Source organism: Rutidosis leptorrhynchoides, chromosome 10 (assembly GCF_046630445.1).
Source record: "Rutidosis leptorrhynchoides isolate AG116_Rl617_1_P2 chromosome 10, CSIRO_AGI_Rlap_v1, whole genome shotgun sequence".
Taxonomy (NCBI): Eukaryota; Viridiplantae; Streptophyta; class Magnoliopsida; order Asterales; family Asteraceae; genus Rutidosis; species Rutidosis leptorrhynchoides.
The window spans coordinates 226,369,458-226,385,158 of NC_092342.1; the positions used below are offsets into that span (position 1 = coordinate 226,369,458).

Consider the following 15,701-nt stretch of genomic DNA (forward strand, 5'->3'; position numbering starts at 1 on the left):
TTTTGATCATATCTAGGGCTCCGGAAATCGAAACGACATGAATCCGGAGTCTAAAATTAATGTCTTGATGAGAGAAACTCATCTAGATACTTTATTTTCACTTTTATATTAGTTAAAATACCAGAAAAGAACGAAATAGCTGCTGTCCCAATTAAATCAAACCGAAAACATAATTATTTGAGAAATTCTACGCATACAAACATCGATACAATAGCATGTAATCATCATACTATTAATATAACATCAAAATACAGAAAAATAAAGAAAAATTAAAAATCTAGGGTTAGGGTTTATACCCTAATCAAAAAAATGAAAGACATGATCGCGTAGAGGATGAAGAGATGAATCCATTTATGTTGAAAGCCCTAAATTCCAAGCTATAAATTGTTGAAGATGATGATGAATGTGAGGGAGCTAGGTGATGGCTCAAATGGGAGAAAATAGGAGGAAGAGAAAAAAATAGAATGTGTTTTTGGTTGAAATGAATGAGAGTGATTTTTAGGTTATGCATTTCCAAGTTTCATAAATTGACAACATCACCCCTTCCATGGGGAATTTTTGGCCAAAAGAAGCATGGGGGTGGGCCCCAATAGTCCAACATGATAATATGTTAATTATATGGTGGCCCGAACGCTCAAACGAAACCCGAAATACGAAAACACGGCTACGCGATTGAAAATTCGGAGAGACAACAACTACGCGACGAAAAATAAATATAAATACTATATATAATCATATGATCTTAAAATATCATATTTAAAATAATTAGGATTTAAAAATCCCAAAAACTCGACCGTTAGTTTGAAAACCGAAAAGATTCGTCGGATAGAATTCCGCGACACGTAGAAACGTACAACTTAAAATATGAATATAAATATTCATATATCACATAATAATTAATATATTATTACTAAAATAATAATATAGGTCATAGAAATGACGTGGCATGAATAACAGTTAACGGTCGTTAAATAATTAACTGTAAAAGATAACGGAAAAAGTATAGTCGTTACAACGTGCGTATGAGCGAACCTTGTTCTGGAATTTTGTTCGCCAGGAGTTGTATGTAACCCTGTGATTCCTCCAAATATTGCTGAGCTACTCTCTTACGGAGCCAAATAAAAGTGTGAAGAAACTTGTGCCCGAGTTCAACAAATTCCGATCCCCCGTCTACAACTTCTCATCAATGATCCTACCATCTCCGCGCAGGAGATAATCAATGACAAACTCGACTGAGTTTGTTATGCTACCCCGGATGGATATTATTTATCCATGTTTGGGTGGCGCTTTTTGCTAGTGAGGGATGGGCCTTGCAATCTTGGAGGTTTCGCATCCCTATATTATATTTTTATTTTATGTTTAAAGCAGGGTATGCATCTGATCGCTGCGTGCAAGGATGGCATACTCTCCTTAGTGTAGGGCAAACATTCCAGCCAATGCCACCCTTTTTTTTACTTTTTATCGTATATTAGGTCAAATTTTGGCACATGTCCCGCTTTTATGCTAAGCGGTTGACTTTATATTTTCTAACTGTAATTTTTTTAGCTTTGATTGAATATAATTCGATATCTCTTTTGGTTAAAGTGCAAGTATTGCATTTTTATGAAATCACCATGGCGGTTATAATGATTCGTTACAATTTTATGCATTCAATAACTCATGTTTAGAATAAATGTCATGAATTCATGATGGGAGCGACCCTTCAATCATTTCACGATCTTTTTATTCTTGCGCTAACAATCCAATGTTTTACGCAAAAGTAAGCAAACCAATGCTTATAAGTTTATACTCAAGACTTTTATAAAATTTTTTATAAGTATGTACACATATACAATCCAATGTAATTTACCCGTACTATAGACAAACCAATGTCTATACTCAAGAGTCTTTCGACCACGCCAATGTCCGGGTTATTTAAACAAGTAAACCAAACTTGTGTTTTATAGTCTAGACTGTGCAAGTCTAAGTCTTGCGCGGTGTACGACCGTTTGAAATAAACCAATATTTTATTACTGTCACCATTAAAAATAGTATTAGGAACCAAACAAAACTATGCCACTTGAGACTCGGAGTGTGTCCCTGTGCAGCTTAAGGGGCATGCAATCAACAAATATAAAAATGCACAAGTTATTGGCTTAATTTGCATGATTCAATTTATTTCAAACATATCACTTGACCAACACTTAGTTGTCATGTTTATAATGGTAAATAAAATTTTTACATATTAAAAACTTTAAACGGTTATTTGGGGTGATCAATCCCTCTGTAGTTTTTTCATATGTAGCACTGTTTCAGTGTTTGCGCATGCCATGTGCGTTTTATTGCTTTTCCATCTAAACTTGCTAGTCGATACGCCCCTATATCGCTTACGCCAATAACCTTGTATGATCCTTCCCATTTGGGTCCGAGTTTACCCGTGTCTTCTGCTGTGCTTGCTTCATTCTTTCGCCATACCAAGTCATCCAATTGGAAAGATAATGGTTGTACGCGCTTATTATAGTAGCTTGCGATTCTTTGTTTGTTGATTGCTTCTTTTATGGCCGCCATTTCCCTGCGCTCTTCAACTAAGTTTAGATTTTCACGCAGTTCTTCGCTATTGCTACTTTCATCGAAGGAAGCGATGCGCATAGTTGGCACATTTATTTCAGCGGGTATTACAGCCTCGGACCCGTATACCAAACTGAAAGGTGTTTAATTGGTCGCGCCTTTTGGAGTTGTGCGGTGCGCCCACAGTACATTCGGCAGTTCATCTATCCAACCCCTTCGGCACAATCCAAGCCTTGCTTTGATCCCTAATACGATATCCCAATTTGTGACCTCACACTGACCGTTCGCCTGGGGGTGTGCAACTGATGTGAATGTTTGCTTTATGTTCAGCTCTTGGCACCAATCGCTGAATGCATTACCCTCAAACTGTGTACCATTGTCACTTACTTTTTCATTTGGTATACCAAACCGACAGACGATATTTTCCCATACAAAATTTCGGATTTGTTTGCCCAAAATTGTTTTCAGCGGTTTGGCTTCTACCCACTTTGTAAAATAATCAATGGCCACTACCAAAAACTTTACACCTCCTGGTCCTGCGGGGAATGGCCCCACTATATCAATTGCCCATTTACAGAATGGCTATGGAGACGCGACCGGTATCATTGTATGTCGCGGAGCCTTGCTTACTGGTGCGTGCAGCTGACACGACTGACATTTGCTATTACCTCTGCGGCATCTCTGTACATTAACGGCCAATAGTATCCGAGCCGCATTATTTTGGACGCCACTATTTTGTACCCCAAGTGCAAAGCACACATTCCCTCGTGCACTTCACGTATGATTGACTCTGCTTGAGTTGGATTAAGACACCGCAAATGGGGTTCCAAGAAAGACTTTCTGTATAGAAATCCTTTGTCTAACAAATACATCGGTGTTTTCATTTTAATCTTTCTTGCTTCTGTTGAATCCATTGGTAATGCACCTTTATTCAGAAACTCCACTATCGGTGTCATCCAACTCTGCTCCTCTTCCTCAACTGCGGCAGATATACCGTCTGTGTCAATGGATTTAACTTTCACTTCCTCGACCCAAATTTCTTTCTTAAAATGGCTGAATGTTAAGGCGGCTAGCTTGCTGAGCGCTTCCGCCTTTTTATTTAATGTTCTTGAAACCTGAGTTATCTGGAATAAATCAAAGTCTACTGCAAGCTCTTGCACAAGTTTCAGATATTTTTGCATCGATTCATCATGTGCTTCAAATATCCCGTTGAATTGGTTGCAACTAGCAGTGAGTCAACATATACTGACAATTCTTTTACCTCCAAATATTTTGCTACTCGCATTCTGGATAGCAATGCTTCATACTCAGCTTCATTGTTTGTTACAAGGAAGCTAAAGCGCAGCGTGAAGGTATATTCTTCTCCTTCTGGACTTTTTAGAACTATTCCTGCCCCTGCGCCTTCTGGACTACAAGCCCCATCTGTGTGCATTTCCCACAGCTGCTCGAGCGGAGGTGGTATTTCTTTTGTGTAACGTCCTCCCAATAGGGTCTGGAAGAAACGTTACTAATATCAAATAAACCAACATATTATAATACGAGAACAATACTAAATGAGAAAATTTAACTTTATTGAGTACGCAGCAGAAAATGAAATGTCGTTACAATAATGGAAATAACGATAAAGTAATTGTTCATATGCAGAAGTAATAAATGCGATATCTCTTGATCCTAAGTCCAAGTAGCATCACATAAGTAGTAGATAAGAAAGCTTGAATCAAACAGCACCTGAGACAAAACATGCTAAAGTGTCAACCAAAAAGGTTGAGTGAAGTTCATAGGTTTAACAAAAGTAGTTATCGTTGTTTTAGACCACAAGATTTAGTTTGTAACGTTGATCTCCTGCAGGATCAAAAAGTTATGCCAAAGCGTGATATTTAGACTAAACGTTCAAGTTTGCCCCATGACAAGTTGTGTCTGTCCTTGTCGGTTTAATTTCATTATCAAGTAATACAAAGACTTAGTCAAATGTATCGGGGACGTTACTCCCGATAGGCCTACCCCCAATAAATAAGCATGCCGCAGCACTTAAAAATATCACTGTAGGGACTTAGTCGGACATAGCCGGGTATAGCATAGTTTTAGCAGTTGGTACTTGTGTCTAAATTGTAAATAGTAAAAGCAGCATGTGTCTCACCCCAAATAAGTTAAATAAGTTTGCTAGCAATAAAGAGTGGGGCTATGAATTCACCTTAGTAAGTAGAGAGAGAGAGAGTTATTCCTCGGAATAAAGAGTTGAACGAGTGAGCAGGAAAGTCAACCTATTGACATTTAAGAGTAGTTAAGTGTTTTGCCCATGTTTAAGTTCAAGTATGTGTTTAAGTATAGTTTGTTTTACTAAGTTTCTATTCTTAGTAAGTTACTATTTTTATAAAGTTTCCATTTTTAGAAAGTTTCTTATTTTACTAAGTTTCTATGACTAGAGAGTTTATACTTTTATCAGTGTTTTCCATTTTAGGATACTAGCCGTATTAGATAAGCTTCCAATCACCCTTTCCCTTCGAATGGCTAATTTAGATATAGGGGCTTGAGCCATAGGACCCTTTAAATCGGAAATCCAAACCCTCTGCCTAGAATCTCGTAGAAACCATTCGTCAAGAAAGTTCGAAGATCTATACAACTCTAATACATATCCCAAAATGTTTTTGTGCTACAATATAAGTAGTAGGTTATAGGTGCTAGTAATAGTAATAGTGTATACATGTTAAGTACTAGTATAAGTAGTATTAGGGTTTAAGGTTTTAATATGTATATGTATATATAATTCGTATATATATGTGTATATATATATATAAATATATTTTTTTTACATGTATATATGTATATATAAATCTAGGTGTGTTTATGTATATACTTATGAATAACAAGTTTATAATATGAATATGAATTAACAAAGATTAAAGTTTATGTAAATAGTTTAGGGTTTATGTTATACCTTTGAAGATTCAAGATAATTAACAAAGAAAAGATGAACACGATGAAGATGGAAGATCAAAGCCTTGAAAATCTTGAAGAACTCCTTGAAGATTCTTGAAGAACACGAAGAACAAGCTTGAAGATCCGAATACCACAAGAGAGGGAGAGGGAGAGATTGTTTTTGAGAGAGGATTTTGGTGTGATTTGTGAATGAGAAACTAGGAGTTTATATAGTGCAAGTATTAGAGTGTTAGTCAACATAAGGATGTTCTAATTAATGATTTTATTTTGTTTTATAATTTTTAGTCAACAATAGGTGGTACTAGTTTATATATATATTTTATTTTAATTTTTAGTCAATATAAGGATGTAATTGTTTAAGATTCTTTAGTCTCATTATTATTACTATTATTACTATTATTATTTTTTACATTTACTACATGATAAGTATTATTTCTTTTTACTAATTCATGACTTGTATATATTTAGTTCCCAATTGTTTTATTATTTATATAAATGTCAATTTTTATTTATTACTTATAGGTTATTAGTTATAATATTACATAAATGCATAAATTTTAATTAGCAGTGAGTGTCGACTAACAGTTTATTATTTTCATCTTTTATTAACTTGTCAATTATTGCACAAAGTTAATTAATATGTTTTCTAACTCTTAATACTTAACAATTGTTGATTAAAGTTTAATCATTAAGTTTTGATTATATTGTTTGGGCATTTAATATTGGAAAAATATAGAATGGAAAAATGAGGGTCGTTATAGTACCTCCCCGTTATTGAAAACTTCGTCCCGAAGTTTTTAGGTAGTTTCCTCGTTTGCATCAGCAGTTGAGAAGAGATGGGGATATTTCCGTTTCATATGGTCTTTGCGTTCCCAGGTATATTCGGGGCCTCTACGCGTATTCCAACAGACTTTAATGATAGGTATGTTGCTTTTACGCGTTTGTTTGACCTCTCCTTCCATGATTTCTATAGGTTCTTCAACGAAGTGCATTTTATCATTAATGCGAAGATCATTCAAAATGATGATGTTATACAAGTCATTTCAGTAAATTGGATATATGAAATGTGTTATGAATAGCATTGAGCTCATTTAAAACCTTGAGCATTTTATGCCACAATATTAGGGCAGACAAACAGAGAGGAGTTCGTGAAAATCACAGTCATGAAATTTGATAGAGATCTTCATTGTTTACAACAAGAATATTTTAATGATGAATGTAAGTTAAAAATAAAGTTTTATCACTATTGAATAATATGGATAAAACGATTCGTTTATAGGAAGAGTATAAACGAAGCAATCATAAAAGAATGAAATAAGAAAATTAAATGTTCGCCTTAACTTTTGACGTAGTCACGACTGATTTTCGAAATTCAAGGAATTAAAGGAAATCTTCGTAATCTATAAGATTTGATTCTCCGGTAATTAAGGAATTTGAGATCTTCTTTGATTTAATGCGATGGATTGTCTCGATTGTTGTGTTTGGAATTTTGCTATAAATTAGCTTCTTCCGTTTCATTATCTTCACCACTTCTATACTTTCTTCCTCAATTCAAACTTCTAAAAGATTAAGAAAATGCTTAATCCAGTTCTGATCCTGGTTATTATATTGACCATATTTGCAGTCATTCTTCTTTTTCTTTTACCGCCAGAGGAATCTGTTTACTTCTACTATGCTCTTGGGGTTATAGTGTTTTTAATTATCCCGTGTCTTTATATTGCTATACGCATTGATATACACGGTTTGTAATTTCGGAGTCGTTATCGGGCTTTATATTTTCCCTTATATGTCGGAGCTTTATGCTTTTGTTTCTTCTTCCCGACTTCAAGTCAAGCGAGTAATGGTCCAGAATTCATAGGTATGAAGTTTCGAATGATCATAATATATAAAGTAGAAAGGAAAGGTAATAGCACGATTTGATTTGTCATATTACCAGAATATCCGGAAAAGACCGAATCATCAAGAAAAATATTTTCTTAATATGTTTAGAGGTTAAATAGAATGTAAGAGTCGTGTAACATGGCAAATGATGATTATAAAATCTATGAATCATCATCTTCCATTAAAAACTTAGCATGACTTACTGTAATATAATCACGTTGGCCTGACGTCATTATATTATACTAACTCATGCTTCAATTCCCAACACTTCTTCAAAGCATTTATAATTTAAACTCGAATTTTACAGAATATAGAAACTAAAACAGTTTCCTTTATAAAGATATCGCAAAGAGATACTTAATTGCAGACATGAATCGTTATGAAGATATCTTCCGAAATATAGAGGATATTTATGATGATATTTTGGAATTTCTAAGTTCGAAAGTTGATGAAGAAAAATTTTCCGCAAGCTTTTAACATGACTTCGGAGCAAGATATTCTCTAAAGATTTTACCGGATCCAGAATTACCTGGATTCTATAGGGTTTGGCCCTTGTGTTTGTCCTTGGTCTCCTCCATAGTTAGCTCAATCCGTTTTTCAGTTCCAAATTTTCTTTTGAGCTTTTCCAACGTACCATTCTTTATTATCAAACTGTTAGCCCTTAAGACCATCTACAATTTTTCTGTTTCCTCTGCATTTAATGCAGCCATATTTGAATCATCGGTTATCAATCCGAGATGGTTTTAAGAAATTTCGTTTTTAGATGATTAAACGCTGATTGCGATCGTCAAGATTCAAAGGATGTTTTCAAGAATTTTGAATTTGAAGTGTTTAAGCGTAAGATGCATCCATCAATGGATCTAACGGTTGACGAAGAAATGTTGTGATTTTCAAAAGTAAGGAATGGTAAGTTCGGTGGTTTGATGTGATAATTCATCATAGAATACGAATGAATATAATTCATGAATGTAGTGATCTTTAGGAAGATAACACTTGCTAAAGCTTTACTTAAGTTCCGATATGTCAAAATCAGAATATGTAACTGAATTTGTATGAAAATGGTTGTTCTTTGGTGAACATATACATATATCATGTGAATGTAAGTAGTATAGTTAACCACTGCTGAATCAGAATGGAAGAATGTACAATGTAACATATTTATATGAGATATGAATATCTCTCGGGTTTTACCTACCCGTTAAAATATTTTTCACAATTAACAGTTTGTACAAAAAAGAAGATATACATTCATATATGTATTCTTCAGATGTAATCATGGTTTTAATGAGTTAATATGATATTAAACTCATTTGATTTGCTATTGAAACGAGAATAAATAATCTCCAAAACCTTAGAGATTTCATAATTATCGTGAAATATTTCACTAATGAAGTTATGAATCAATACTTCATCGTTCATTGTTATTGATATACTTCGGTATATGATGTTGGTGCTCGTGGAATTCTTGTGAAATTCATAAGGCACTAATGATGTTTTCTAGAAAGTTTCGAGTACATCGAAAATTAAAGTATACAATCAATCATGTATTTGAGTAATACACTTGGTTTATTACGAAATGGAGTTTATTGTGTTGAAGCAATGATTAACGATTGTTAAGTTATTAACAAAAGATGTACATCATAGCATATTGTGATATGAATTAACCATGTAGTACATACTAGTTAAGATTCACACGTAATAGCTTAGTACGAAAAGATTTATTATTGTTCCAATCCATATATATAAAGTATACATATGTAATTCTTCAGGAAGAATGAGTCAATACTTCTTAACTCATTATTACTAATATTCCTTGGTATCTATGGGGCGTATGATGTTGATGTTTGAGGTACTGAGTGTGATGTTGAGGCGTGGAATGCGGATGTTGTCGTTAGTGAAGCTGGTGATGTTGGTGGTGATGCCGATGGTACTGGTGGTACTGGTTATGCTGCTGGTACTGCTGCTGGTGTTCGTAGGTTTCGCACCATATTCTCCAGAGCCACTACTCGAGCGCGAAGCTCGTTGACTTCTTCTATTATTCCAGGATGATTGGCAGTTCGGACAAGTGGATGAATAAGATCTAAAATTTTAGATATTATATATTCGTGACTGGATATCCTGGAAATGAGGGTGAAAATAGTGTTCCGAACGGGTTCGCCAGTAAGTGCTTCAGGTTCTTCACCAAGAGGTGAATTCGGTTGGTGGAAGGGATCACCTTCTTCTTGTCTCCATTGATTAAGTTTACTACGAACCTATCCCCAATTCATCCAAAATAGATGATGGCTAATTGCTTGGTTCATTCCAGTTACGCTGCCATTGGAGCTCGAAGAGTTCGAGGAATCCATATTATGTGTTTGGAATTAGGGTTTTTGATATGAGATTAGTGTTGAATACTGGATGATATATTCGTCTCCTCGAATACGTGTATATAGCAAAAAGATTTCCGTAATTTACGGAGGGAATTTAGGAAAAGTGTTAGACAAAATCTATTGGGATAGATACGATAAGATATAATAAGATATGCTGTGTCTATACTTTAATAATGGCAGTATGACGTGTCGAGATCATAAAGTGATAAGTATGTAATCTAATAATATTTTGATTAAAGACTTTCAATTCGTATACTGTGATAACCCAATGACATTTTTCGATTCGCAAACCGATGCATAAAGGCATAAGGCATATAGGTACGTGATATAACAGGGAGTTATATACGTTTGAGTGTAAGTTGTAACAATTATAAGAGTTTCAAAATCATGGATAATATTTCATGTAATACATATGTAATACACATAACCATGATAGATGACTTATGAATGTCAAGAATTTTTGAAATCATTGTGTCGCATTTATATGCGGTGGTGTAATTGGATAGTACTCAGGAAAGTGAGCAGAGTTCTTAGATTAGCTCAGCATTCTAAGATAAGTAAAGTTTCTAAAGTGTAGTGTAGCATTTAACAGTTAAAGGCAACAATTAAAGGCACTATGGTCAAGAAAAGTTGTAGTCCTACATTAGGAAAGAGACTTTGATTAGAATCTTTAAGTCAAGTTTGGTAAGGCATGATTGTTAAGATTATAAGGCAATCCTAAGTGCTTTTAAGTCTAAGGCAGGAAAGGTTATAGTTTCCTAGATTGCTAAGGCACCCTAGCTAGCAAGTAAGGCACACATAAAAATGCAATCCTGGTTCTCTATAACAGCCTGGTTATGCTCTGATACCAATCTGTAACGTCCTCCCAATAGGGTCTGGAAGAAACGTTACTAATATCAAATAAACCAACATATTATAATACGAGAACAATACTAAATGAGAAAATTTAACTTTATTGAGTACGCAGCAGAAAATGAAATGTCGTTACAATAATGGAAATAACGATAAAGTAATTGTTCATATGCAGAAGTAATAAATGCGATATCTCTTGATCCTAAGTCCAAGTAGCATCACATAAGTAGTAGATAAGAAAGCTTGAATCAAACAGCACCTGAGACAAAACATGCTAAAGTGTCAACCAAAAAGGTTGAGTGAAGTTCATAGGTTTAACAAAAGTAGTTATCGTTGTTTTAGACCACAAGATTTAGTTTGTAACGTTGATCTCCCGCAGGATCAAAAAGTTATGCCAAAGCGTGATATTTAGACTAAACGTTCAAGTTTGCCCCATGACAAGTTGTGTCTGTCCTTGTCGGTTTAATTTCATTATCAAGTAATACAAAGACTTAGTCAAATGTATCGGGGACGTTACTCCCGATAGGCCTACCCCCAATAAATAAGCATGCCGCAGCACTTAAAAATATCACTGTAGGGACTTAGTCGGACATAGCCGGGTATAGCATAGTTTTAGCAGTTGGTACTTGTGTCTAAATTGTAAATAGTAAAAGCAGCATGTGTCTCACCCCAAATAAGTTAAATAAGTTTGCTAGCAATAAAGAGTGGGGCTATGAATTCACCTTAGTAAGTAGAGAGAGAGAGTTATTCCTCGGAATAAAGAGTTGAACGAGTGAGCAGGAAAGTCAACCTATTGACATTTAAGAGTAGTTAAGTGTTTTGCCCATGTTTAAGTTCAAGTATGTGTTTAAGTATAGTTTGTTTTACTAAGTTTCTATTCTTAGTAAGTTACTATTTTTATAAAGTTTCCATTTTTAGAAAGTTTCTTATTTTACTAAGTTTCTATGACTAGAGAGTTTCTACTTTTATCAGTGTTTTCCATTTTAGGATACTTGCCGTATTAGATAAGCTTCCAATCACCCCTTTCCCTTCGAATGGCTAATTTAGATCTAGGGGCTTGAGTAATAGGACCCTTTAAATCGGAAATCTAAACCCTCTGCCTAGAATCTCGTAGAAACCATTCGTCAAGAAAGTTCGAAGATCTATACATCTCTAATACATATCCCAAAATGTTTTTGTGCTACAATATAAGTAGTAGGTTATAGGTGCTAGTAATAGTAATAGTGTATACATGTTAAGTACTAGTATAAGTAGTATTAGGGTTTAAGGTTTTAATATGTATATGCATATATAATTCGTATATATATGTGTATATATATATATATATATATATATATATATATATATATATATATATATATATATATATATATATTTTTTACATGTATATATGTATATATAAATCTAGGTGTGTTTATGTATATACTTATGAATAACAAGTTTATAATATGAATATGAATTAACAAAGATTAAAGTTTATGTAAATAGTTTAGGGTTTATGTTATACCTTTGAAGATTCAAGATAATTAACAAAGAAAATATGAACACGATGAAGATGGAAGATCAAAGCCTTGAAAATCTTGAAGAACTCCTTGAAGATTCTTGAAGAACACGAAGAACAAGCTTGAAGATCCGAATACCACAAGAGAGGGAGAGGGAGAGATTGTTTTTGAGAGAGGATTTTGGTGTGATTTGTGAATGAGAAACTAGGAGTTTATATAGTGCAAGTATTAGAGTGTTAGTCAACATAAGGATGTTCTAATTAATGATTTTATTTTGTTTTATAATTTTTAGTCAACAATAGGTGGTACTAGTTTATATATATATTTTATTTTAATTTTTAGTCAACATAAGGATGTAATTGTTTAAGATTCTTTAGTCTCATTATTATTACTATTATTATTTTTTTACATTTACTACATGATAAGTATTATTTCTTTTTACTAATTCATGACTTGTATATATTTAGTTCCCAATTGTTTTATTATTTATATAAATGTCAATTTTTATTTATTACTTATAGGTTATTAGTTATAATATTACATAAATGCATAAATTTTAATTAGCAGTGAGTGTCGACTAACAGTTTATTATTTTCATCTTTTATTAACTTGTCAATTATTTCACAAAGTTAATTAATATGTTTTCTAACTCTTAATACTTAACAATTGTTGATTAAAGTTTAATCATAAGTTTTGATTATATTGTTTGGGCATTTAATATTGGAAAAATATAGAATGGAAAAATGAGGGTCGTTATATTTTGATTCATGCGAGACTTCGATATCTTCGGCTGTTTCAGCCAGGTAATCTGCTAGGACTTACCCTTTTACCGCACTTCTTGGTGAGAAGCTTATCTCATGCTCACTCAATTCAATAGCCCATTTGGCCATGCGACCAGAATTTTCTGGTTTATATAGCACCTGCTCAACATGTGTCAGCGAATGTAAACTTGCTAGAATTTATCAAGCGATTTTAAGTTTTTTGACAATACGTAATTTTTTGTCATACCTGCTTTATTGGCTGGTCTGTTAGGACCATTATTGGATGTGCTTGGAAATATCTCCTTAAGCGTCTAGCCGTATGCACAAGTGCATAAACCAGTTTCTCAATTGCAGGGTAGTTTAATTCGCTTCCTGTTAAGGCTTTGCTAACAAAATATACAGGCATTTGTACCTGTCCGCACAACATAATATATATATGATAAATGACTATTGAATAAGAAACAACTAGATTTTGATTTGAAGCGCGTACCTGTCCCCTGTTTGCTATCAATACTGAACTTATTGCTTCTTTTGATGCTGCTAAGTATAGTATCAATGTTTCTTCCACAATCGGCGCGGTCATTGTTGGCAACTCTTTTAACAACTTTTTCATTTCCTGAAATGCCAATTCTGCCTCCTCTGTCCATTTGAAATCCATTTTCTTTAAGCAATTTTTTAATGTCCCGAAAAAGGGGAGCGATCGCTCTGCGGATTTTGATAAGAACCTTGTTAATGCCGCCAATTTACCCGTTAAACTTTGCACTTCTTTTTTGTACCTGGGTGACGGCATATTTTCGATTGCCTCTATTTTCTTTGGATTTGCGCGTATCCCGCGCTCAGTTATTATATGACCAAGAAACTTTCCTTCCTCTTCTCCAAAACTGCACTTCGACGGGTTGAGCTTCATATTTATCTTTCTCAACGATGCAAACGTTTCTAATATATCTTCCAACAAACCTTGTTCTGTTATGCTTTTTATCACCAAATCATCAACATATGCTTCCAAATTTCTGCCAATCTGACCTTTGAAAGCCTTGTCTATTACGCGCTGGTATGTTGCTCCCGCATTCTTTAGACCAAATGGCATCTTGGTATAACAGTATATTCCCTGGCTTGTGTGAGAAGCAGTTTTATCCTCATCATCTGCTGCCATCTATATCTGATGGTATCCTTTGTACGCATCCAGAAAATATTTATATAGGAAGCCTGCCAGCGATTCGACTTTCCATTCTATTTCGGGTAGAGGATAATTATCTTTGAGACATGCTTTGTTTATGTCCGTGAAGTCAACACATATCCGCCACGACCCATCGAGCTTTTTTACCAGTACTGGGTTTGCTACCCAAGTTTGGTACCTTACCTCTCGTAATATATTTGCTTTGACCAACTTGTCAACCTCCGCTTTTAACCATTCGCTTCTTTCTGGTGCCATACCACATTTCTTTTGTCGTACTAGCGTCAGACTTGGATTTGCATTAAGTTTATGCTCAACAAATTCTCTTGGTACGCCAGTCATGTCTGCTTCTTTCCATGCAAAGACATCCGTATTAGAAGCTAATATGTTACGAAGCTTGAACTTTGTCTCATCGGATAATCCTCCGCCGATTTTTATTTTTTGCTCTGGATATCTCGGATTTGCGATAATCATGCAGCTTCGTATCTGTTCTGCCTCGCTTGGCTGTTTTTCTGCTTGTTCTATGGCTGCAACATTTGCATCGAGTTTTTCTGACCTTATTGTTACAATTCCTAATGGTGTTGGGAACTTGATGAGGCCATGCACTGTGGAAGGGATAGCTCCCAGCTTTTGCAAAGTTGTGCATCCCAAGAGCGCATTATACTTTGAGTAAGACCTTACTACAGCAAATTCTATTGTTGTACTTCTTACCAACTCCTTATTATCATCATCTACCAGCTTTAGCTCTAATTCAATGATCTCAATTAGCCATGCAGACTCCTAAGAAAATCCTGATAATGCGGTGCTAGGAGCTATTAGCTTGGCTCGCACCGCTCCTGGCAGCAAGCGGAAACAATGTTCGTACATTATATCAACACTACAGCCGGTGTCTATATGTAATCGCTTTATGATGTACCCGCAGCTTTTAACGCGTCCTTTAATTGTGATGGGTGCATCTGAGGGTTCCTGTGCTATGACCAGGAACATGATGGGAGTGTTTTCCCACTCTTCAAATAATTCTAACTTGCGTCTCTGATTTACTCGTCCGCTGGTTACCATATTATGGTTTTATCCATTTCCCTTCCACCGTTCTTCTTTTGCCACAGATATTCTTTTTCTCCCTTCGGCTTCTCGCTTGATGCTTTTCCACTTTTCTTCAAGTTTTGTAATCTTCCTTTTTTAAGTTCGGAAACCACCTTTTCGATTAGATGCCGACATTCATTTGTTTCGTGACCGTAATCGTCATGAAAGTCACAAAACTTTCTTTTGTCCCTATTCCCAAATTTTGACATAGGGACCGGTGGATCGAAGTCTTTGCACACCGCCTCTGTAGCCAGAATGTACTTTGGCATTTTTGTGAGGTCCTTTACTAATACGACGTTATCGGTGTGATTACTTTTGTACCTCTGACTTCCTCCCCCTTTGTTATTGTTAAATTTGCGGAATTTATCGTTATTGTAATTACCGTTTCGGGACGGCCCATTATTATTATACTGTTTGCCATGCTCTGACGCTCGTCCTTGCGTTTGATAATAATCTTCATCAATGTCCATGTACGAAGAGTTGCTTCCGCGGTTTTGTTTTATATCTTCTTGCGCACGCATATATTCATGCGTTTCTTTTATAGCCTCCGCGAAAGTTTCTGGTACTCTTCTGTGCTGCCGCTGCCACAAAGAGA

General features: G+C 34.9%; 1 protein-coding gene across 1 annotated transcript; it reads right to left on the reverse strand.

Annotated features, from left to right (window-relative positions):
* Positions 1–2,274: 2,274 nt before the first annotated feature.
* Positions 2,275–14,002, reverse strand: LOC139870845 (uncharacterized). The gene is made up of 7 exons (XM_071858615.1): positions 13,575–14,002; positions 13,340–13,488; positions 13,097–13,221; positions 12,911–13,008; positions 3,216–3,771; positions 2,737–2,913; positions 2,275–2,442 (listed from the first exon to the last, which is right to left on the reverse strand). The coding sequence occupies exons 1-7, from the start codon at positions 14,000–14,002 to the stop codon at positions 2,275–2,277; spliced, it is 1,701 nt and encodes a 566-aa protein (XP_071714716.1).
* Positions 14,003–15,701: the final 1,699 nt, after the last annotated feature.

Coding starts and splice junctions, on each gene's coding strand:
- LOC139870845 (XM_071858615.1), bottom strand. CDS start 14,002: ATGGCAGCAGATGATGAGGATAAAACTGCTTCTCACACAAGCCAGGGA. Junction 3,772..12,910: donor CCAAGAAGTGCGGTAAAAGG/GTAAGTCCTAGC, acceptor ACTCACTGCTAG/TTGCAACCAATTCAACGGGA. Junction 2,914..3,215: donor TGTACAGAGATGCCGCAGAG/GTAATAGCAAAT, acceptor AATGGTACACAG/TTTGAGGGTAATGCATTCAG.